This window comes from Bufo gargarizans, chromosome 5 (assembly GCF_014858855.1).
Source record: "Bufo gargarizans isolate SCDJY-AF-19 chromosome 5, ASM1485885v1, whole genome shotgun sequence".
NCBI classification, from domain to species: Eukaryota; Metazoa; Chordata; class Amphibia; order Anura; family Bufonidae; genus Bufo; species Bufo gargarizans.
In genome coordinates, this window is record NC_058084.1 from 343,592,369 (window position 1) to 343,616,881 (window position 24,513).

Below are 24,513 nucleotides of genomic sequence, written 5' to 3' on the forward strand. Positions count from 1 at the left end.
CAATATGTATACTTTTTATTTATTTATGTAAGTTTTACACAATAACAGCTTTTTTAAAACAAAAAAAATGATGTTTTAGTGTCTCCATATTCTGAGTCATAGTTTTTTTTATTTTTTGGGTGATTGTCTCAGGTAGGGGCTCATTTTTTGCGGGATGAGGTGACGGTTAGATTGGTACTATTTTGGTGAGGGTACGCCTTTTTGATCGCTTGCTGTTGTACTTTATGTAATGTAAGGTGACAAAAAAAATTTTGTCAGTTTTTATTTCCCCCCTATTTTTTACTTTTTTTTTTTTAACTTTATTTGGGGAAAATTACGTTTTTGTTTATTTTTACTTGAAACTTAATTTTTTGGGGGGAAAACTATTTTTTTTACTTTATTTTTTTGTCCTACTTTGGGACTTCAACTTTTGGGGGTCTGATCCTTTACAATGCATTCCAATACTTCTGTATTGGAATGCATTGGCTGTATGAGTAATACTGTGTGTATTACTCACACAGCTTCCGGCCTGTGAGATCCAGGGGGCTGGATCTCACAGGCACGTCACAGGAAGGCAGCGGCGATGCCTCAGGAAGGCATCGCGCTGCCTTCCATGCCATCGGGTCCCCCCTACAGCCCCATGGGGACCTGATGGCACCTCCGCTGCCCGCACAATAAAAAGCCGCAAACCGCAGGTCTAAATTTGCAGTGATCGCCGACACGGGGGGGGGGGGGGTTGTCACGGGACCCCCCGCGCATTGACCCGAGGTGCCTGCTCAATGATTTGAGAAGGTACCGGCTTCCATTTACCACGCGGCGGTGATCGGAAATACACAGGGCGTACAGGTACACCCTGTGTCCTTAAGTACCAGGACATCAGGGCGTACCTGCACGCCCTGTGTCCTAAAGAGGTTAAAAGTGTACCTGAGATTAAAAAGTTTGCATAATGGCTGTGCTTCTTTTTACAATCTGTGAAGGAACTGGTGTTTTTTTGGCTTCCCTCAAGTCTGCACAGCTAGATACATTTCTCTCAGAAGCAGGGGGTGTGTCCCTTCTGCCAGTACTGCATGCAATGACCTCCCTTCCCACTACGTTTGCTTTATTCTAGGAAGCTCAGAAAGGTGATAAGGAAGGAGAGATCAGACTTACAGACACACAGGAGCCTCTCTGCTCTTCAGAAGTGTATAGGCAGTTTTTCTATCAGGAGCACAGCTAGCTCTAACACGTCCCCACTTCTTCTCAGCCGTCTTGAGCCTCTGTTACCAGGGATGGATCTCGCCTGACAACGTGCTGCAAATTAGGTGGAAGTGAGAACCCTATCGGCCATGACTTTACAGCTTTTTTTCAGGTGGATGAATGCAGATTTTTAAATGAAGCGATTTAGAAATTTGCTAGTTACACCATTCTCTACTAAAGGGGTTGTCCGGGTTAATAAGCTCCCCTGCACACATTTAGTCTGCATCAGAGCATTCTTTGCACCGATGATCCCCCATCCACTGCGCTGCATTGCCCATTAGTGTCGGGATGACTGCTAGGTGGAAGCCTCCAGCCTCTAGCATACTGAAAAAAATCCGGGTATGTCATCCGTAGTAAACAAACAGCCCTTGTTCTGCACTATGCAGCCAGGGCAAGGGGGAGCATCAGAGCTAGAAATGCTCTGATGCTCCACTGATACAGGCTAAGGCCTATTGCACACGACCGTATGGCTTTTTAAGTGTTTTGCGGTCCGTTTTTCATGGATCCGCTGTTCCGTTTTTTGTTTCCGTTTCTGTTCCGTTTTTCCGTTCCGTTTTTCCGTATGGCATATACAGTATACAGTAATTACATAGATAAAATTGCGTTGGCCATAACATTTTCAATAGATGGTTCAGGAAAAAACGGAACGGAAACGGAAGACATACGGATGCATTTCCGTATGTGTTCCGTTTTTTTTGCGGATCTATTGACTTAAATGGAGCCACGGACTGTGATTTGCGGGCAATAATAGGACATGTTCTATGTTAAAACGGAACAGAAAAACGGAAATACGGAAACGGAATGCATACGGAGTACATTCCGTTTTTTTTGCGGAACCATTGAAATGAATGGTTCCGTATACGGACCGTATACGGAACGCAAAAAACGGCCAGTAAACGGGGGAAAAAAACGGCCGTGTGCAATAGGCCTAAATGTGTGAAGGGAAGCTTATGTCTGGGTTCAGCTCTGAACCTGGACAACTCCTTTAAATTCAATGAAATTGTGTAAAATTACAGCAACCTCCCTATCAAACTGTTAGCATAGACACATAGCTGTGGTTCACCTGATTAAAATGCTGTTTGTCTTTTGTTGATCTGAGACTTTGTTCCCGATACTCTTTGTTAGCATGCAAATGAGGCCTTTGGTGCAATGAGGGCGTCACCATTGGTCTTTTTACACCCAAGCTCTACTCATTTCTGTGGCCAGCCCCTCCCTGGCTGCTTTGATTGACAGGGGCTGGCCACCAAACGGGGCGGAGTTTGGGTGTAACAAGAGCAATAGTGGAGAATTAATTGCACCAAATGTAATTTGCATATTGAGAAAAAGTGATAACTCGGGAACAGATCTTCAGAACAAAAGAAAAACTGCGTTGTAATCGAATGAATCACAGCAATGCGTGCACACAAAAAGTTGGATGGAGGGGGGAGAGGTTTGCTGGTGAAATATGGAAAAATCACAGTAATGAAAACCAAACTAACATGCAGTTTTGGTGCAGCTATGAAAGTGACCAAAACGCTGACGCTAAGGGCCTGTTACGCAGGGAGATTTTTGGCCATAGAGCGTTCATTCTCTATCAATGCCCCGCGTTCAAAGATCCTGCGATCAGCTGATAAATGAGCAAATACATGTTTGTCAGATGTTCACATCTTTTATATGTCAGTAAGGCTACTTTCACACTCACGTTTGGTGCGGATCCGTCATGGATCTGCACAAACCCAATCTGTTCAGAACAGATCCGTTTGTATTATCTTTAACATAGCCAAGTCAATGGAGGGCGGATCCGTTTTCTATTGTGCCAGATTGTGTCATAGAAAACAGATCCGTCTTGAACACCATTGAAAGCTCAGTTTCGTCAGACGGACACCAAAACGCTGCAAGCAGCGTTTTGGTGTCCGCCTCCAAAGCGGAATGGAGACGGAACGGAGGCAAACTGATGCATTCTGAGCGGATCCTTTTCCATTCAGAATACATTAAGGCAAAACTGATCCGTTTCGGACTGCTTGCGAGAGCCCTGAACGGATCTCACAAACGGAAACCAAAACACCAGTGTGAAAGTAGCCTTAAATGCTTGCTTGTTGGCGGCCTATGTCCCCACGTAAAGAGATGTGCTGCCGACAATAATGGAAACATTCACACGGATGCGCACAACAGACAACTGCCCTGAGGTGCTACGTCCTCGATCAGCGCTCATTACAGGTAATTATCGGCCCCTCAGTCACAAGAAATGTTCTCTTTAGAAGGTTTATTTTATATCTACTTCCAGATGAAGCTCCATTCATTTATTTTTTGCACTTATATAGCACTGCTTTATTTTCCGCTGCACCTTACAGACGTTTGCATCATCATTATTTAATGACTGTTTAATTAAAAGTTAGGCAAATTTCCAAACCTACAAATGGAAACAAAAATTGCTTTCATTATGAGGATGAACCCCTCTACAGACATGGTCCTGCTCACACAGGAGTGCAATAGAGCCCCATGATAACATGCCCTCCAACCGTGTAAGAGGTATATTTTTAGGTCAGGTTTTGAGCCTCTGGATGTTAACAATGCTTTTACTTCCGGATATTGCTTGTTTAGTGAATAAAAAAATAAAAAAAATAACCTTCTTTAACCCCTTAAAGGGGTTTTCCAGGATATGTAAGCGCAGCCTTCCCTTCATTGTTTACCTGCTTGCTGTCGACAGCGTAATTGTGATCAGGTGTGATTACAAGAAGCCGTCCAAATCGCCTCTATGGGACGGCTCCTTCATATTCACTTGATCAGATAGGTCATCAATATTAAAATCCCGGAAAACCCCTTTAAATAAGGGGCCCATTTTTGAGCCGTAACGCATTTCTTGCGAGACTATTTGTATTTTTAATGGCACCATTTAATTTACCATGTCTGGTATTGGAGAACAGGCAAAAAAAAATATTTGAGAGGTAAAAATTTAATAACAATTCTGCCAAGGTTTTTTGGGTCTTGATAGCACAGCATTCACTGTCAAAAAATGACATGAGATTCTTATTCTGCAGGTCAATCCGATTTTTATTTTTTACTTTCTCCATAGTAACTTTTAGTCCCCTTAGTGTACTGGACCTGCATTCTTATAATTACTTGTTCCACAGACCTCAATAAAATACTATTGCGACCTATGGGATTCTGAGACACTGCCTGAAGAGCCGTACCTTGTGCATGACTGTATGGGGAATTAAAGGGGTTGTCCGGGTTCAGAGCTGAACCCGGACATACCCATAATTTCACCCCAGCAGCCCCCCTGATGTTAGCATTGGAGCATTTCATGCTCCAATGCTCTCCTTTGCCCTGCGCTGAATCGCACAGGTCAAGGGCTCTTTTATTTACAACAACACACTGCCGGACATAGGCTTCCACCCAGCAATGTGCTCGGTGATGTCACCGGCTCTGATGGACGGGCTTTAGCGCTGCCTTAGCCTGTAAAGCCCGCCTGGCAGCCCCATGGAGAGCCCGGTACGTCACCGAAGCTCCTGAAAATGCCTTTGCCCTGCACGATTCAGCGCAGGGCAAAGGAGAGCATTGGAACATGAACTGCTCCGATGCTCATGTCAGGGAGGCTGCCTGGGTGAAAATGATGGGCCTGGGAACTGGCAGAAGACCCCAGGCTGTCATGATAACCGATTGCAGTCCTGCATAGGGAGCCCACTAAGGTCCAGTTCACACAATGGATTTTGATAAACACACTTGACAAATCAGCGGGGAATCAGTGTTTTTTGGCACTTTTTTTTACTTTTTTTGTTTAACTGGTGTTCACTTCAATACAAAGCAGAATTTTCAGTTTGTGGATTTTGAAGCAGATGTGCACTAAACGCGTGGAAACGCACAAAAAATGCATAGACTTACATGGAGCAGTTTTTTTCTGCCCAATATAGGGAGTGCTGCTTCTTTTTTCCACGTGTAAAAAGAAAGCGCTGCTTCCCACTGAAATTAATGGGAGTCTGTTTTGAGACGTTTTTGGGAGCCGATTTTGGGGCAGAAACGCTCCAAAATCTGCACCCAAAAGCTCTGTGTGAACTGGCCCTAACTCTGGCTAACCGCATAGTAAAGGATGCCCTATTGATTATCTGTCAGTGTGCTGTGTCTGACGTGCATCTAATACAGCGCGAAAACAGAAGAATTCACAATCCATAGTAACTTACCACTGTCCTGCTTTAAAAGTAAATTCACTGTTTTCCACAGCAAGGCGGATTCTCTTCACAGTGGAAGATTCACTGGCTATCCCGCAAACGCTTGCAGGAGAAATAATCTGAGAAGAAAATATCAAGCATGTTAGTCCACGGTGTATAATATAATGACGGTGTGTCTTCTCTTAATAATGAATAATAAGAGGATAATAATAACTCTGCTCCTCTCTAAGGCCTAGTTCGCACTTCAGTGTTTGGTCAGTGATTTCCATCAGTGAATGTGAGCCAAAACCAGGTGTAGATAAAAAAAAAAGGTGCAAATTAGAAATGAGCAAATCGATTCTAGTGGATCGATTCATCTCACTGGTCAGTCTTCGTCACCTCTTGGCGGTTGTCCCCACAGGTGAAGAAGCGCCCACCTGTCGTATATTTGATGAAATCAAAAAAAGCAAAAGTCCTACAAAAGAAAAATACTAATAATTGGATGTTGAGGGACATTTACTAAAGCGTTTACTCCACTACTGTGCTGCAATAAAGTTGCAAATGATGGCGCACGCAAATTTTTGAGCTTTAGAAAAGGCCTCATGCGCCCTGCCGGATTTGCTATAACTTTCGCCATTTCCTATCTTTGGACGCAGACCTACTGAAGTCTAGGGGTCCGCACCACGATGCAGGGTGCCCACGGCCAGTGTCTGTGTTTTGCGGATTCGCTGTTTACGGTCTGCAAAACGGACAAGGTGATGGGAATACACCCTTAGGTGACTAGGCTGCTCCAAGAAAATTTAAATCAATTTGGCTCCTAAGTATTACGCTATCGCCCTATTTTTGGCAATATGCCATAAAAGGCTCCCAGATGTACAGACTGAGCAGGCTCCATACGCCCGACGGAGGCCGTATGTGTGGCAGTATACCTTTCTTTACTTCATGGAATAGATTAGTAGATAACATTTTATAAAAGGATTATTAAATAACGTGTCTGTTGGAGGGCACACAAATATCTGGTTCTATACAGACTCAAAAAGGAATAAAAAAGAAATTTATTACAAATACACATTGTAAAACAAAAAAAATATACAAAAACAACAAGATAGTCCTATAACCAAGATGAACTGCCCATATGTGGTAACAGTAAGCGACCGTTCAATAATACGCGCACGTAACACGGTATTCAATGTGAAGATACGATTAACGTTCTTTGAATCACGTCTAAATTCAGAGATTAGGCCGTATGAACTTCCACGACCTACGCCACACACGTCCGTGCGATGTGCAAATGATTATAAATCAATGGTTATATTGCATTAGAACATATGTCCAGTTGTAACCATTATCCACCTGTGTAACATTGGTCGCATCCGGCCCAATATATTATAGCTGTTGCGTACTGAAGGGTGGTCACACTGTCTCTCCTTAAAACACTTGGTAATTTAGCTGCGTCACTGGGATAAGCACAGGTAGATAGTTATATCCTCGTATCAGTAACACATACACATGCTGCGGCACACAATACATCAGCAGCTATATGCATTAAACTACGTGTCCAGTTAATATCCTCCTATGTACTGCTTACAGCATCCCATTGTATGTGCTGCGTATCAAGATATAGTTCCACTGTCTCTCCCCAATATATTAACAGCGCTCCGTGATTCAACTATTACACCGAAGTAAACACATGTATAGGGTTACAGCCACACCCCAGTGGTAGTGTACATTACCAGTCCACCGGGTGTTTCGGCTTCACGTCTTGAGTCTAGCTGTAAAGTTGAGGGATTGGCGTTGAGTCGTTCGCCGTTGGCGTCCCACGTGTGTTATGGCGTATCACGTGACGACTCGTATGTCTGTACTGTTACCCCATATGAGTAGTTCATCTTGTTGTTTTTATATATTTTTTATATGTTTTACAATGTGTATGTTGAATAAATGTCTTTTTTATAAAAATTTTGAGTCTGTATAGAACCAGATATTTGTGTGCCCTCCAACAGACACGTTATTCAATAACTCATAATTCTTTGACGACTCGGGGTGAGTTGCGGAGTGAGCACCATATCCATACCTGCTCAACCGGTAGAGCCACTGTAATACTTACAATTATATTATTTTATAAAATGGAATACAGAAAAAAAATATTATGTATCATTTTTTCTTTTCATTCATACATAGCGATGGCAGCCTATGGACAACGTATCCCTCTGCATTCTTACACAGTGGAATATAGCACAGCCTTCTGGAATATTTGACATATACGTCAAACAGAGGATGAAAGCATGATGTGAACAGATCTCTAATCATTATGTAATACATTGGAGACGTTCCGCTGCCAGACATTAGCCCTGGGCGTTTGTTGTGTGAAACAGCAGACGCCCAGCGGCTATGACAGTCCCTCCGCTCTGGATCCTGTGATGTGTGTGTGTGTGTGTGTGTGTGTGTGTGTGTGTGTGTGTGTGTATGTATATATATATATATATATATATATATATATATGTATGTTATCTGTCATTCTAATCGTGCCTGTACAAACCAAGAAGCGTCGCCTATTATTAGGCTTAGAGCCAGTGTGAAAACTGCAGGGTTTTAGAGTTTAAACAAGATGGGACATTCCCTTTAATACAGTCACTTACCTCTTGTCTAAAGGTGTTCGCTGTTCTCTCCAAATGATCAGTTTTTCTCTGTGATGTCATCCTCCGTCTACATTAAATAAATCCAGATTCCAGGGTTAGAATATACATTGTGGTTCTTAATCCACTAACAGATACGGAGGACATGGTTTGGCAATCTCAGTAAAGTACAATTCTGATTAGTGCATCCGACCGACCAGACAGATAAGCAGAAGAATCAACTGTGCTGGCTGTACCGGGCTGAATAACGCGGCGTGATGCTACTTACGGAAGCCCTCTGTTCTACAACCGCAGCAACAAAGACCCACTGTTTGAGAGTGTGATGAATGAGCAACTCTTTCCTAAAACAACAGAACTGCCGTCGCATCACTTTTACAACAATATTTCATAGTGCCTGCAGACACATCACCCACCTATTCAGGATACAAGCGCACAAAGCTGGGGCCCTCGACAGTAACCAGGCCGGATGACTAGTGAAAATTCCAGTAGTCCCTCTGAGCACTTGATAGGAGGCAGAAACAGCAGCAAGAGCCATGGCTGGGGTCAAAACACTGTGACACGTCGACCTTTCAGGCTGGACCAGAGAGAAAACAAAGCAACGAGAGCATGACATCGTCTGTAGAAATCGGATCCTGCCATCACATAAAAATAACGGCTACACACAATGCTTCTCTGCTGTGTCACACGGCTATTATACAGCTAAGGCTACTTTCACACTTGTGTTCCGGCAGAGGATCTCAATACCGGAATTAAACGGATCCGTTTTGATTTTTGCACATCAGGATGCATCCGTTCCGTTAGGATGTGTGAAATCAAAAAGGAAAAAAAATGATCCGTCACTAAACACATTAAAAGTTGATGGGTGACTGATCCGGGTTTTTAGGGTCAAAGAAGAAAAAAAAAAAAAAAAAAAAAAAAAAAAAAAAGGATACATCACCACCGCAGCTTGCAGCGGTTTTGTGTCTGGTCACAAAAAGGAATGCTGCCGGAATGGAAGACATCCTGAACGGATCTCTTTCCATTCATAATGCATGAGGACTAACCTCTGCCGGATCTCAATGCTAAAAAACAACAACGCAAGTGTGAAAGTAGCCTGAGGCTGGGTTCACTTCACATTTTTGCCCTATATTTAAAAAGGATGCAAAAACGTAGTACACTATGCTTTACCATTCTGTAGAGTCCAGTAAAAAAAAGAATAAATACATATACGTTAGCGCATAAATTCTTCCAATACATTAAACGAAAGACAAAAACGTGATGTGAACACAGCCTATAAGGGCTGTCTGCTTTGTTAAATGAATGTGAATAAGGTCCAGCACATCAAGAAGGATACAATTAAAGGGGTTGTCTGGGTTTAGAGCTGAACCCGGACATACCCTTATTTTCACCCAGGCAGCCCCCCTGAGGCTAGCATCGGAGCATCTCCCTTGCCCTGCGCGGGCTCTTGTGTTCATCATAACACACCGCCGGGCAGAAGCTTCCGCCTGGCAGGGTGTTCGGCGACGTCACCGGCTCCGATGGGCGTGCTTTAGCGCTGCCCTAGCCGTTTTACTGGCTAGGGCAGCACTAAATCCCGCCCATCAGTGCCAGTGACGTCACCGGGCTTCCTGGCAGCCCAATGGAGAGCCCGGTACGTCACCAGATCTCCTATAAATGATGCAAAGGAGAGCATCAGAGCATGAACTGCTCTCAAGTCAGGGGGGCTGCCTGAGTGAAAATGGAGGTATGTTCGGGTTCAGCTCTGAAGCCTGACAACCCCTTTAAAAATTCAGTCTTGAGTTGCTCTAAAGATTACATGGTGACTTTTTAACACTTTGTTCTCTGTGAAGGGAAACCCACTTATCTGCTCCCCGCCACTTGGTTCTTGGTTCCTTTAAAACTAACACTGTGTTCTCTGCGCTATGCTCTTGGTTTGTAAACTTCCAGCATGGACGGGGGGGGGGGGGTCACGTGAGCTGCCAATGTAACGCTGGGCAGCTGCTTTTAAGGCCTCATGCACACGACACGAAGTGATGTGTTTTGCAGTCCGCAAATCGCAGATCCACAAATCACAGATGGCGTCCATGCGCGTTCCGCAATTTGCAGAACGGCACAGACAGCCTTTAATATAACTGCCTATTCTTGTCCACACAGCACAGAGAAGAATAGGACAGGTTATATTTTTTTTGCGGGGCCACGGAACGGAGCAACGGATGCAGACAGCACCCGGAGTGCTGTCCGCATCTTTTGCGGCCCCTTTGAAGTGAATGGGTCCACAGCCAAGCCGCCAAAACGCCGACTCAGATGCTGGCCGTGTGCATGAGGCCTAAGGCAGTGAACCCATTTGGGGGCATTTTGGATTAAAAAAAAAATAAAATAAAAAAAAAACATTTTTCCAATTGGTCTCTATTAAACATTTTCAACAGTTTGTCTCCTACAGATTTCAAGTCTCACTGAATCTGCAGACTGTTCTTTCTGATTCTCACTAAAACCTGTTAAGTAGCTCAGGATATAACCCTTAGGGCTCATGCACACGATCCTATGTATTTTACAGTCCGCAGAAAACGGATCCGCAGTCCGTGTGCATTCCGTATTTTGCAGAATTGAACAGTAATAGAACAGTCCTATCCTTGTCCGTAATGTGGACAATAATAGGACTATTATTTTAATTCCTAACAGGTCTCCCAATCTCTGCTTCCAGCGAGGAACCTTTAAGGCCTTTTTCACACGGGCGTTGTAGGTGCGTTGCGGGAAAAGATGCGGGTGCGTTGCAGGAAAATACATGATTTTTTTGTGCGAGTGCAAACGTTTTAATGCGTTTTGCACGCATGTGAGAAAAATCGTCATGTTTGGTACTCAGACCCTAACTTCTTCACAGAAGTTCGGGTTTGGGATCAGTGTTGTGTAGATTTTATTATTTTCGCTTATAACATAGTTATAAGGGAAAATAATAGCATTCTTAATACAGAATGCTAAGTAAATTAGGGATGGAGGGGTTAAAAAATATAAAATAAATAATTAAACTCACCTAATCCACTTGTTTGTGCAGTCGAGCTCGTTATCTTCTTTTAGGACCTTGGAGGAAAAGGAACTTTGAGTGACATCACTGCGCTCATCACATGGTCCATCATTATGGTGATGGACCATGTGATGAGCGCAGTGATGTCACCAAAGGTCCTTTTCCTCCCAGGTCCTCAAAGAAGAAGAAAGACGACGAGCCGGACTGCACGAACAAGTGGATGAAGTGAGTTTAATTATTTTATATTTTTTAACCCCTCCATCCCTAATTACTTCGCATTCTCTATTAAGAATGCTATTATTTTCCCTTATAACCATGTTATAAGGCAAAATAATAAAGATCGGGTCCCCATCCTGATCGTCACCTAGCAACCATGCGTGAAAATCACTCCGCATCTGCACTTGCTCGCGGATTCTTGCGATTTTTTTTACGCAGCCCCATTCACTACTATGGGGCCTGAGTTGCGTGAAAAACGCACAATATAGAGCATGCTGCGTTTTTCACGCAACGCACAAGTGATGCGCGAAAAATCGCAGCTCATCTGCACTGTCCCATTGAAGTGAATGGGTCCGGATTCAGTGCGGGTGCAATGCGTTCACCTCACGCATTGCACCCGCATGGAATTCTCTCCCGTGTAAAGGGGGCCTTACTGTTTAGCTCGAGGGGATAAAATCTGTCCTGGTCATGATGGACGCACAGATGCCTGGCTTCTTACAGAGGGAATGACACCTGTAGCCGCCTCCTGACTGACTGGACACCACAACTGTCGAGAGCAGCAGGGAGGAGGTAGTCAGTGTTCTTTGCAGAAAGATATATCGGCATTTTACAGTGTGCTGTCCCCATTTTTTTTTGCTGCACCATTGAAATGAATGGATGTGGATCAGATGTGACCCAAAAATGAGGTCATGTGGAGAAACGTGACGTGTCCTCCGAGAACCCTGTGTAGACCAGAGTAAATGATAAACAGACGCTGGAGAGTAACTGTATAATACCATCAGGAGTTAACAGCACATCTTGGAAACCAACCTTTGGTCCAGTCACAGGAGATCACAAATGAATCATGTTCACCTCACCATGTAGAATTCCACCCACTTTATGGTATCTGAAAATGAAATGAACACATCAGTTCCATAAAACATAAATGGATTATTTGATAATGATAAGGCATGTATTTGCACGTTTTGGCGGCTCATGGGTGGGTCGCTTACACTGGCCAATGAAGGTTGCAAATGAACGCCCCTATGAATGTGTGTAAGAAGCCAGACACTAAGTCACACACATGAAACACAGCACTAGGGTCCATGTACACTATGCCATTCAGTGAGAATACACACTGGCTGCCCCAACGTATACCAAAAGGACATGCGCATGTGTCCACCCCTAAATGTTCTCAAAATTCGTTAAAGGGTTCCTTTGCTGGCTGGATTCATTTTTCATATTTTCACATTATACACTGCTTGTTTCCATGGTTACGACCACCCTGCAGTCCATCTGTGGTGGTCGTGCTTGTACACTATAGGGAAAAGCTATGTGCGCTCCCACGGTCCTGGCCACCAGAGAGGCTGGTGCTTTTTCCAATAGTGAGCAAGCACGACCATGGAAACGAGCAATGTACATTTGTGAATGAAGCCAGCAAAGGAGGCAACATGGACAATCACAATACATTAGTAAGTGCCTTGTTTTAACGTTCTCTCAGGATAAAAGCCGCCTGCTGAAGTGAGACAACCCCTTTAAAGAGGACCTGTCACCTCTCTTGACATGTCTGGTTTAGTAACTACTTGCATTCTCCATGTAATACCAAATCTGGATCATCTTTTCATAAAGCTCTGTAGTTCATCCATTATTCCTTCTAGAAGTTTACAAATGAATTGCCAGCAGTCTACAATTAAGGTTGAAGGTCCATCTGAGTGTAACCGGTTGGAGGGGGGGGGGGTGTCCCTGCACAGTCTGCCACTGGCAGAACTAATTAGCTAACGTCACATTGTGTGGGGGACACCCCCAAACTAGTTACGTCCAGATGGATTATTGCAGACTGCTAGCAATTCATTCATAAATTCTAGTAGAAATAATAGAGGAACTGCACAACATAGAGTTAATGTATAAGAATAGATGCTCCACAACCAGTGATGGCCAGTTCGCAGTGTTCGCCCGCAGCTGCCATCTTAACTCACAAGTCCGGCGATGCACAGGCAAGCCCTTACCTGTGCCTGTGTCGGGAGCCGGTCTGAAACAAATGCGGTCACCGGGAGCAGGCAGTTCTGAGAACAGCCCTATGAAGGCCCCCGGCAGCTGTTCTCAGAACTGCCTGCTCTCGGTGACCACATTTGCTTCAGACCGGCTCGCGGCACAGGTAAGGGCTTACCTGTGCATTGCCGGACTTGTGAGTTAAGATGGCAGCCCGCATGTGTTCTTTGGCAAACACCGCGAACTGGCCATCACTGTTCACAACTGTTATTCCACGGGGAGTGCACGTAGTTACTGAACGACATCAGGAGAGGCGAGAGGAGACTCTCACAGACACAGATAGCATATACGGTGTATCTCCCGAGAGAATGCCCCAAAATCTTATTTTTCATCCCTACGAAATAATAGTAAGCACTGTAGGATCCCCGCTTTATGCCCTACCTAACGTGCTACTTATGTTATAAAGTTTGGACCCATGAAAGGTCTTCTTTAAATGGGAATGAACTGCGCCTACGCCATGTGACCGAGGAATGTGATGTCATTGGCCTAGGAAGACGCGGTCACACTCACCGGAACACAGCGGTCTCTTCAAGCAGTTGATTGTAGAGGTGCTGGGAGTTGGACTCCCACTGATCTGATAGCGATTATCTTTCCTGAGGATAGGCTATGAATAACAGAAACTTGGGCGACCCCTTTAACCCCTTCAGTAACGAGCCACTTTTCACCTTAAATCCCAGGGCGATTTTTGCAAATCTGACATGTGTCACTTTATGTGGTAATAACTTTGGAACGCTTTTACTTATATTTGTAATCCGTTCAAAATTACGGAAAGTAAATAAATAACAAAACGCCAACGGACACTAACAGAAAGCATATTTTCTGTCTTTTTAACAGACTGACAAAACGGATCAGTTTAAAAAACGGACACAACGCATCTGTTCGCTTTCCATTATCCATTATTAAATTTTTTAAAATTTCATTTGCGCATGCTCAGAGAAAAAAAAAAAAAAAAAGGAAGAAAAAAACAAATTGCATAACGGATCACATACAAAGCAATCCGTTACTAATTTACTTTAATGCAAAACAAATCGGATCCGTCACAAATCCGTTAGTTTGGACAGGAGTAAAAGTCCTGCATGTAGGATTTTTTTCCCCGCCTAAAATAAAGTGAAGCTGACGGAAAGGGGCCAAACAGAGTGTAAGGCTGAGTTCACACGAGCGTGGCAGATTAGGTCCGGATGCGTTCAGGGTGCGTTCAGTTAGGCCTCTTTCACACGGGCGTCATGTTTTTTGCCCGGATAAGAGGCGGGTGCGTTGCGGGAAAATGCGCGATTTTTCCGCGCGAGTGCAAAACATTGTCATGCGTTTTGCACTCGCGTGAGAAAAATCACGCATGTTTGGTACCCAGACCCGAACTTCTTCACAGAAGTTCGGGCTTGGGATTGGTGTTCTGAAGATTGTATTATTTTCCCTTATAACATGGTTATAAGGGAAAATAATAGCATTCTGAATACAGAATGCTTAGTATAATAGTGCTGGAAGGGTTAAAAATAATAAAAAAAGTTAACTCACCTTCTCCTCTTGTTAGCGTAGATCCCGGTCTGTTCTTTAGCTGTGGACTGAATGACCTGAGGTGACGTCAGATCACATGCTCCAATCACATGGTCCATCACCATGGTGATGGAGCATGTGATCTGACGTCATCAAAGGTCCTTCAGCCACAGCTAAAGAACAGACCGGGATCTACGCTAACAAGAGAAGAAGGTGAGTTAACTTTTTTTTATTATTTTTAACCCTTCCAGCACTATTATACTAAGCATTCTGTATTCAGAATGCTATTATTTTCCCTTATAACCATGTTATAAGGGAAAATAATACAGTGAATAGACTGTCACCTAGAACCCATGCGTGAAAATCGCACCGCATCCGCACTTGCTTGCGGATGCATGCGATTTTCACGCAACCCCATTCATTTCTATAGGGCCTGCATTACGTGAAAAACGCACAAAGAGGAGCATGCTGCGATTTTCACGCAACGCATAAGTGATGCGTGAAAATCACCGCTCGTGTGCACAGCCCCATAGAAATGAATGGGTCAGGATTCAGTGCGGGTGCAATGCGTTCACCGCACGCATCGCACCCGCACGGAAAACTCGCCCGTGTGAAAGGGGCCTTAAACTCGCACCATTTTGCAAGCAAGTTCCGTCAGTTTTGTCTGCGATTGCGTTTAGTTGTTCAGTTTTTTCCGCGCGGGTGCAATGCGTTTTGATGCATTTTTCACGCGCGTGATAAAAAACTGAAGGTTTACAAACAACATCTCCTAGCAACCATCAGTGGAAAACGCATCGCATCCGCACTTGCTTGCGGATGCAATGCGTTATTCACGCAGCCCCATTCACTTCTATGGAGCCATGGCTGCGTGAAAAACGCAGAATATAGAACATGCTGCGATTTTAAAGCATTGCAGAAGTGATGCGTGAAAAAAAACGCTCATGTACACAGCCCCATTGAAATGAATGGGTCAGGATTCAGTGCGGGTGCAATACGTTCACCTACTGCATTGCACCCGCGCGGAAATCTCGCCCGTGTGAACGCAGCATAACTGATACTTTATCACCTCCATAGAAGTGAATGGGATTTACAACGGATCTGTTTATTTGCGTTTTATTCATCCTCTGAATGGATGAATAGAACAGAAATCCAGACGGTGATGTGATCGGGCCCTTATCCAAGCCATTCCGAGATTGTTTTCTCGTGACACATTGTACTTCATGACAGTGGTAAATTTGAGTTGATATATTTCACCTTTATCTATAAAAAAATTCAAAAATTTATAAAAAAATTGGGGAAAATTCTCAAATTTTTCTACTTTTAAAACAGTAATTCCTCACAAAATAGTTATCCAAGGGGCTGGATCTCACAGGCTCACACGGCAGGCAGCCACGATGCCTAAGGGCCCTTGCACACGACCGTATGCTCTCTGAGATATACGTCCCCGAAGCGGCATTGATCGTGCGCAAGGGAGTACACAGCATAAGAGATTACAGGTCTATTACAGGAGGTAATAGTAGGAAACAAGGGAGGGCCAGAGGGGTGAAAGAGGTGTGGATTTCTGGGCACATCGCCGAGGGGCCTGGACACTTGCTGCAGTAACGCCGCCCCTGGGCACTTGCTGCAGTAACGCCGCCCCTGGGCACTTGCTGCAGTAACGCCGCCCCTGGGCACTTGCTGCAGTAACGCCGCCCCTGGGCACTTGCTGCAGTAACGCCGCCCCTGGGCACTTGCTGCAGTAACGCCGCCCCTGGGCACCTGCCGCAGTAACGCCGCCCCTGGGCACCTGCCGAACCTTATTAGCATAAGGTTAAAAAGTCATTTTTTTAAGATCTTGGTGAGGGACAGAACAAATAAAGGTACCATTGTAATGAGGGCACAGGAGTCTATAACCTGATCTGAGTGGTCTAAAAGCTTCAGATTAGGTGACAGACTCCCTTTAAATGGGGGAGGAAGCTGTAATTACACTGCACCACCACAAAACCGTAGACGGCGAGCAGGTAAACACTGAAAAGGACACATCGCTTTAAGGCTCCTTTCACATGGGCGAGTATTCCGTGCGGATGCGATGCGCGAGTTGAACACATTGCACCCGCACTAAATCCGGACCCATTCATTTCTATGGGGCTGTGCACATGAGCGGTGATTTTCACGCATCACTTATGCGTTGCGTGAAAATCGCAGCATGCTCTATATTCTGCGTTTTTCACGTAACGCAGGCCCCATAGAAATGAATGGGGTTGCGTGAAAATCGCAAGCATAGATGCGGTGCGATTTTCATGCATGGTTTCTAGGTGACAGTCTATTCACTGTATTATTTTCCCTTATAACATGGTTATAAGGGAAAATAATAACATTTTGAATACAGAATGCATAGTATAATAGTGCTGGAGGGGTTAAAAAAAAATAAAAAAATAAAATCACCTTCTCCTCTTGATCGCGTAGTTCCCGATCTCTTCTTTACTTCTTTAATGATGAGCTGTGGGCTAAAGGACCTGTGGTGACGTCAGATCACATGGTCCATTACCACGGTGATAGATCATGTGATTTGACGTCACCACAGGTCCTTTAGCCCACAGCTCATCATTAAAGAAGTAAAGAAGAGATCGGGAACTACGCGATCAAGAGGAGAAGGTGAGTTAATTTTTTTTTTTTTTACCCCTCCAGCACTATTTGACTATGCATTCTGTATTCCGAATGCTATTATTTTCCCTTTATAACCATGTTATAAGGGAAAATAATACAATCTTCAGAACATCAATCCCATTACAATGTTTTGCACTCGCGCTGAAAAATCACGCGTGTTCCCGCAACGCTGTTAGGCCTCTTCCCGTGTGGAAGAGGCCTAACAGCTGATTGGTGCGAGTGCAGAGTCGGACCCCCACCAATCCGATACTGATGACTAAGGGCTCATGCACACAACCGTTGTTGATTTGCGGTCTACAAATTGCAGAATCGCAAAACACGGGTACCAGTCGTGTGCATTCCATATATTGCGAAACGGAACAGCTGGCCCCTAATAGAACAGTACTATCCTTGTCCGTAATGCGGACAATAATAGGAGATGTTCTATTCTTTTTGCAGAACAGACATACGGAAACGGAATGCACACGGAGTCATTTTTGTTCTCTTTGCAGCCCCATTGAAGTGAATGGTTCCGCATACAGGCTGCAAAAAAACGGAAGGGACATGGAAAATATGTATATGTGCATGAGCCCTAAGGATAGAGATCATGAAACCAGAATATACCTTTTAGGCCTCCTGCACACAAACGTGTGCGCCCCGTGGTCGTGCTGCGGCCCACAAAATGCAGGCCTCAATGAACAAACACTGTCCGTGGGGCAGCCGCAGCGGATTGCAGACCCATTCACTTTAATGGGTCCGCGATCTGGCCGTTCCGCAAAAAGATAGGACATGTTCTATCTTTTTGCGGAATGGGAGTACGGGACGAAACCCCACTCCATAGTGCTTCCGTAGGGTTCCGTTTCACAGCTCCGATTTGCGGACCCAATGAAGTGAATGGATCTGCATCGGTGATGTGGAGTGCCCACGGAACGGCGCCCATGTACTGCGGCTCCGCAATACGGCCACAGAGCGCACACGTTTGTGTGCAGGAGGCCTTACTGTTAGAGCTCTCTGTGTGCTGTCCACAGCCTCCTGTCTGTTCACAAGAATCTAGAACATGTCCTTTTTGTTTCAGAAAAACATGCAATGCACACAACCAGTATCCGTGTTTTGTGGACGCGCAATTCAGTCATGTGCATGAGCCCTAAAGGGGTGAGAGAAGGTAGGTGATGAGTACAGGACCACACGTGTAATGACTCCTCTCCGCTCTGTCCCCCAGAGCACACTACATGCTAACACCTCTCCTACAGGATATAAGACGCCATTCATACAGTCAGGTGTGCACTAACCGCAAGAAGCAGACAGGAGAGAGAAGACGCGATCTGCCCTCACCCGCACGAAGCTTTACTACTACTTGCCGGCTCCTGGATGACATTGGTAACTTCCGGGTTCATTACTAGACTTAGTGTGGGAAAGGACCTTTGGTGATGTCATCATGACCATGTGATCGGTCACATGTGTGGGAGGAGCCAGGAGTACAATACTTTGTTTTCCAGTTAGTTATCTTCTTCAGCATTGTGTGAGAAGCGCCCCAGTGCCACCCGTGCCCAGTGCCCTGCACTCTCTCAGCTCTGCACTGTGAGCGCCCTGCACTCAGCTCTGCACTGTGAGCGCCCTGCACTCTCTCAGCGCCGCACTGTGAGCGCCCTGCACTCTCTCAGCGCCGCACTGTGAGCGCCCTGCACTCTCTCAGCGCCGCACTGTGAGCGCCCTGCACTCTCTCAGCGCCTCACTGTGAGCGCCCTGCACTCTCTCAGCGCCGCACTGTGAGCGCCCTGCACTCTCTCAGCGCCGCACCGTGAGCGCCCTGCACTCTCTCAGCGCCGCACCGTGAGCGCCCTGCACTCTCTCAGCGCCGCACCGTGAGCGCCCTGCACTCTCTCAGCGCCGCACCGTGAGCGCCCTGCACTCTCTCAGCGCTGCACCGTGAGCGCCCTGCACTCTCTCAGCGCTGCACCGTGAGCGCCCCCTGCACTCTCAACCAGCCTATGTTCATATAAAAAACTTGTTAGATTATTTATTATATTTGAATGTATCCGTACGGTGGGCCCCCAAAATAAATTTTACTGGTGGGCCCTTGGTACCCCAGTCCGACACTGGTCCCAGCAGAACCAAATAAGACAGTGTAGCACAATATACTGCCCCAAAAGTCGTCCCTGTGTGGTGGCCATCTAAAGCTGCCCTCTTCTGTCCTCCTCCTCCAGTTGTCTATGGAGCAGGGGGCTTAGGAGGTGAGATGTAGGCCACGGCAGTTGAATTCAGGAGGGCATGTGCGGTCGCTGGCCGGGTACATGGGTACCTGATTCGCAAAGCGTTAATTACTGCTCATTAGAGCTCATTATGTACCCGGTCAGCAGCAGAGAGGAGGGCCTGGGTGGCCCCCTGTAGGGTCTATGGCCAATCCGCCCCTGTATGTGCGGTGCAGACCTGTGTAACATGTGATGTGTGCATAGCTGTGTACACCTGTGTGATGTGTGCGGTGCAGAGCTGTGTACACCTGTGTAATGTGTGCGGTGCAGAGCTGTGTACACCTGTGTAATGTGTGCGGTGCAGAGCTGTTTACACCTGCGTGATGTGTGCGGTGCAGAGCTGTGTACACCTGTGTAATGTGTGCGGTGCAGAGCTGTGTACACCTGTGTGATGTGTGCGGTGCAGAGCTGTGTACACCTGTGTGATGTGTGCGGTGCAGAGCTGTGTACACCTGTGTAATATGTGCGGTGCAGACCTGTGTACACCTGTGTAACATGTGCTGTGCAGAGCTGCGTGATGTGTGCAGAGCTGTGTACACCTGTGTGATGTGTGCGGTGCAGAGCTGTGTACACCTGTGTGATGTGTGCGGTGCAGAGCTGTGTACACCTGTGTAATATGTGCGGTGCAGACCTGTGTACACCTGTGTAATATGTGCGGTGCAGACTTGTGTATACGTGTGTTATATGTACGGTGCAGGCCTGTGTACATATGTGTAATGTGGAAGGAGTATGGCACAACTGCAAATCTACCAAGACATGGCTGTCCACCAAAACTGACAGCCAAGAGGCCCATGGTTTGGAGAAGCTGGAGAGATCCATAGCTTAGGTGGGAGAATCTGTCCACAGGACAACTATTAGGGTCCATTCACACGTCCGTTGTTTCTTTCCTGATCTGTTCCGTTTTTTGCGGATCAGATCTGGACCCATTCATTTTCAATGGGTCCTGAAAAAAAAATCAGACATTGTGCTGTCCGATTTTTTTTCAGGACCCATTGAAAATAAATGGGTCCAGATCTGGTCCAGATCTGTTCCGCAAAAAACGGAACAGATCAGGAAAGAAACAACGGACGTGTGAATGGACCCTAAGTCATGCACTGAGCAATTTTTTTAAAGCAAGCCATAAGGAGTCCTATTTGCAGTTTGCCACAAGGCCAGTCAAAGTCCAGACCTAAATCCCCGTTCACAGACACTCTCCATCCAATCTGACTGAGCTTGAGCTGTTTTGCAAAGAATGGGCAAAAATGTCAGCCTCTAGATGTGCAAAGCTGGTAGAGACATACCACAAAAGACTTGCAGCTTTAATTGCAACAAAAGATGGTCCTATATATAAGGGCAAAAATATATTTAAAAAATATGTAATAATAAAATAAAAAAATAATTTAAAAAATATATATATAAAAGGAAAAAATGCAGTGGTCTTTTTATGACCTCTTTGGGGACATATGGTCTGTTGTAGAGATATATTTAAAAAAATAATAAAAAAAAACATAAAAAAATGCACACATCAACCAAAACCGTCACCATTATCACCCTATCAAAACAACTGACACAAAATAGGGAACTTATTTTAATAATTTATTTTGGTGACAGTTTGCATATTTAAAGAATAGGGAGCTATACAAATAATACTAAAAAAGAAAAAATTGGTTAAAAAATATATTAAAAGCCCTATGTGTACCCTCCTGGCCTGTGTGATTATTGCAGGGGTGTGGACGGCTAGAGAACCCTCTTGTATAAACAACTGGATCAATTTAGTAGAGAAAGTGAAAGTTTATGAGATAATTATTTAGGCTACTTTCACAATAGCAGCACGGACCTCCGGCAGGCTGTTCCGTTGGGTGAACAGCCTGTCGGATCCGTCCTGTCGCTAGTGACCGCGTGCTCCTGGACTGCCGCTCCGTCCCCATTGACTATAATGGGGGCGGCGGCGGAGTTCCGGCGAGGCACGGCAGCGCACAGCGAGAGGATGCCGGAATAAATGTTGGACATGTCGCAGTTTTATTCTGGCAGCCTCTCGCCGTGCCTCGCTGGAACTCTGCCCCCACCTCATTAGAGTCAATGGGGATGGAGCAGCAGTCCGTAGGCACACGGTCACTAGCGGCAGGACAGATCCGACAGGCTGTTCACCCGACTGAACAGCCTGCCGGAGGTCCGTGCCGCTATTGTGAAAGTAGCCTTACTCAACAAGGTATAAGCTAGATTTTTGGTCCAAATTACGGTCCATATAGTAGGCCATTTCCTTTTTTTTTTTTTTATTATCTGCTTCGTTAACCCTTCCCCCACCTTGGTCTTATGTGTGCATTTGTGTTGTTTTTTCCTTTTCTTTTTAATGTATTCTTAATGTTAAAATAAATAAATAAATAAAAAAAGCCCTACTGTATGTGTCATGTAAAAAAAAAATATTTTGGTACTCCAACGAATAAAAAAGTTACAACCATTAAACCACCTCGTACGCTAAATCACCCAAAAAGTGTTGGGTCATGAATGGGTTAACCAATGATTCAGCAGAATGAAAGATGTACGATTATGGTCAGCACATCTCCCTGTGTAATCAAGGATGGGCAACCGATAATCAATACAACTGAATGAGGGAGGAATTACTGTGGTAGTGATCATTCCTTCCCATTCACTTTGCATCGGCCTGTGTAATAGGACAAAGTAAACGAGCAGCGATTGACAGTTGTTTTTTTGCAGCCCCTTAAAATAGAGCAATGTGACAATGCAGCCCTCCGACCTGTAGATGCCTGGGAGCCCATATGAGGAGGCAGGGGCAGGGAAAGGGCAGCAGCCTAAACCAGTTATGGGATAGACTCCCTGTAGGCGCTGTGGGTAAGGCCTCATGCACACGACCGTTGTGTGCATCCGTGGCCGTTGTGCCGTTTTCATTTTTTTTTCGCGGACCCATTGACTTTCAATGGGTCCGTGGAAAAATCGGAAAATGCACCGTTTTGCAGTTGAGACCGTGATCCGTGTATCCTGTCCGTCAAAAAAATATGACCTGTCCTATTTTTCTGACGGACAACCGCTCACGGACCCATTCAAGTCAATGGGTCCGTGAAAAAACACGGATGCACACAAGATTGGCATCCGTGTCCGTGATCCATGGCCGTAGGTTACTTTCATACAGACGGATCCGAAGATCTGTCTGCATAAAAGCTTTTTCAGAGCTGAGTTTTAACTTCGTGAAAACTCAGATCCGACAGTATATTCTAACACAGAGGCGTTCCCATAGTGATGGGGACGCTTCAGGTTAGAATATACTAAAAGAACTGTGTACATGACTGCCCCCTGCTGCCTGGCAGGTGCTGCCAGGCAGCAGGGGGCAGACCCCCCCCCTCCCCCCCTGTAGTTAACACATTGGTGGCCAGTGCAGCCGCCCCCCCCCCCCTCCCTCCCCTGTAGTTAACTCGTTGGTAGCCAGTGGGCCACCCCCCTCCCTCCCCTGTAGTTAACTCGTTGGTGGCCAGCCCCCCCCTCTCTCCCCTGTAGTTAACTCATTGGTGGCCAGTGGGCCCCCCCCTCCCCTGTAGTTAACTCGTTGGTGGCCAGTGGGCCCTCTCCCCTCCCTCCCCCTCCTAATTAAAATCTCCCCCCCCTATCATTGGTGGCAGTGGAGAGTACCGATCGGAGTCCCAGTTTAATCGCTTGGGCTCCGATCGGTAACCATGGCAATCGGGACGCTGCTGCAGTCCTGGTTGCCATGGTTACTTAGCAATTTATAGAAGCATCATACTTACCTGCGAGCTGCGATGTCTGTGTCCGGCCGGGAGCTCCTCCTACTGGTAAGTGACAGGTCTGTGCGGTGCATTGCCTAATGATCTGTCACTTACCAGTAGGAGGAGCTCCCGGCCGGACACAGACATCGCAGCTCGCAGGTAAGTATGATGCTTCTACAAATTGCTAAGTAACCATGGCAACCGGGAATGCAGTAGCGTCCCGGTTGCCATGGTTACCGATCGGAGCCCCAGCGATTAAACTGGGACTCCGATCGGTACTCTCCACTGCCACCAATGATAGGGGGGGAGATTTTAATTAGGAGGGGGAGGGAGGGGAGAGGGCCCACTGGCCACCAACGAGTTAACTACAGGGGAGGGAGTGGGGGCCCACTGGCCACCAATGAGTTAACTACAGGCAGGGCCGGTGCTACCATAAGGCAGACCAAGCGGCCGCCTTAGGGCGCACCCTGGGGGAGGGCGGAAAAATGTGACATGGAGGGGGAGAAATGTGACATGGGGGTCTGATCTGAGGTCTGATTAACATTGGGGGTCTGATTGGGGCTGTTAGCTGAGGTCTGATTAACATTGGGGGTCTGATTACTGGTCTGACCTGAGGTGTAATGGAAAATATTTTTTTCTTATTATCCTCCTCTAAAACCTTGGTGTGTCTTAGAGGGCAAAAAATATGGTCCTTAAACCAGCCATTGTCTGAAGGAGAGAGAAGATACCAGGACCACAGAGAGGAGAAGCGTGGGGGGGGGGGGGGGGACGCCAAAATGTAGCTTCGCTTGTGTTGGCAAAAATCCTTGCACCGGCCCTGACTACAGGGGAGGGAGGGGGGAGCTGGCCACCAACGAGTTAACTACAGGGGAGGGAGGGGGGGGCCCACTGGCTACCAATGAGTTAACTACAGGGGAGGGAGGGGGGGCCCACTGGCCACCAATGAGTTAACTACAGGGGAGGGAGGGGGGGGCCGGCCGCACTGGCCACCAATGAGTTAACTGGAGGGGGGGCGGCAGCACTGGCCACCAATGAGTTAAAAACGGGGGGGGGGGGGGGTCTGCCCCCTGCTGTCTGGCAGCACCTGCCAGGCAGCAGGGGGCAGTCATGTACACAGTTTTTTAGTATATTAGTATATTCTAACCTGAAGCGTCCCCATCACCTGTGTTAGAATATACTGTCGGATCTGAATTTCACGATCTAACTCATATCCGACAG

General features: G+C 46.0%; 1 protein-coding gene across 2 annotated transcripts in view; it reads right to left on the bottom strand.

Moving 5' to 3' along the window:
* Positions 1-18,736, bottom strand: part of OXNAD1 (oxidoreductase NAD binding domain containing 1) — a 90,655-nt gene extending 71,919 nt beyond the window's left edge. Inside the window, exons 1-5 of one of the 2 annotated variants that reach the window (XM_044294481.1) lie at positions 18,663-18,736; positions 11,997-12,072; positions 8,386-8,546; positions 7,976-8,042; positions 5,373-5,479 (exon numbers count right to left, since the gene is read on the bottom strand). In XM_044294481.1, the coding sequence (XP_044150416.1) occupies positions 5,373-5,479; positions 7,976-8,042; positions 8,386-8,507 (296 nt within the window). In that variant the 5' untranslated portion in view covers positions 8,508-8,546; positions 11,997-12,072; positions 18,663-18,736. Of the gene's footprint in view, positions 1-5,372; positions 5,480-7,975; positions 8,043-8,385; positions 8,547-11,996; positions 12,073-18,619 lie in introns of both variants that reach the window. The other variant, XM_044294480.1, reaches the window with a different exon arrangement.
* Positions 18,737-24,513: the final 5,777 nt, after the last annotated feature.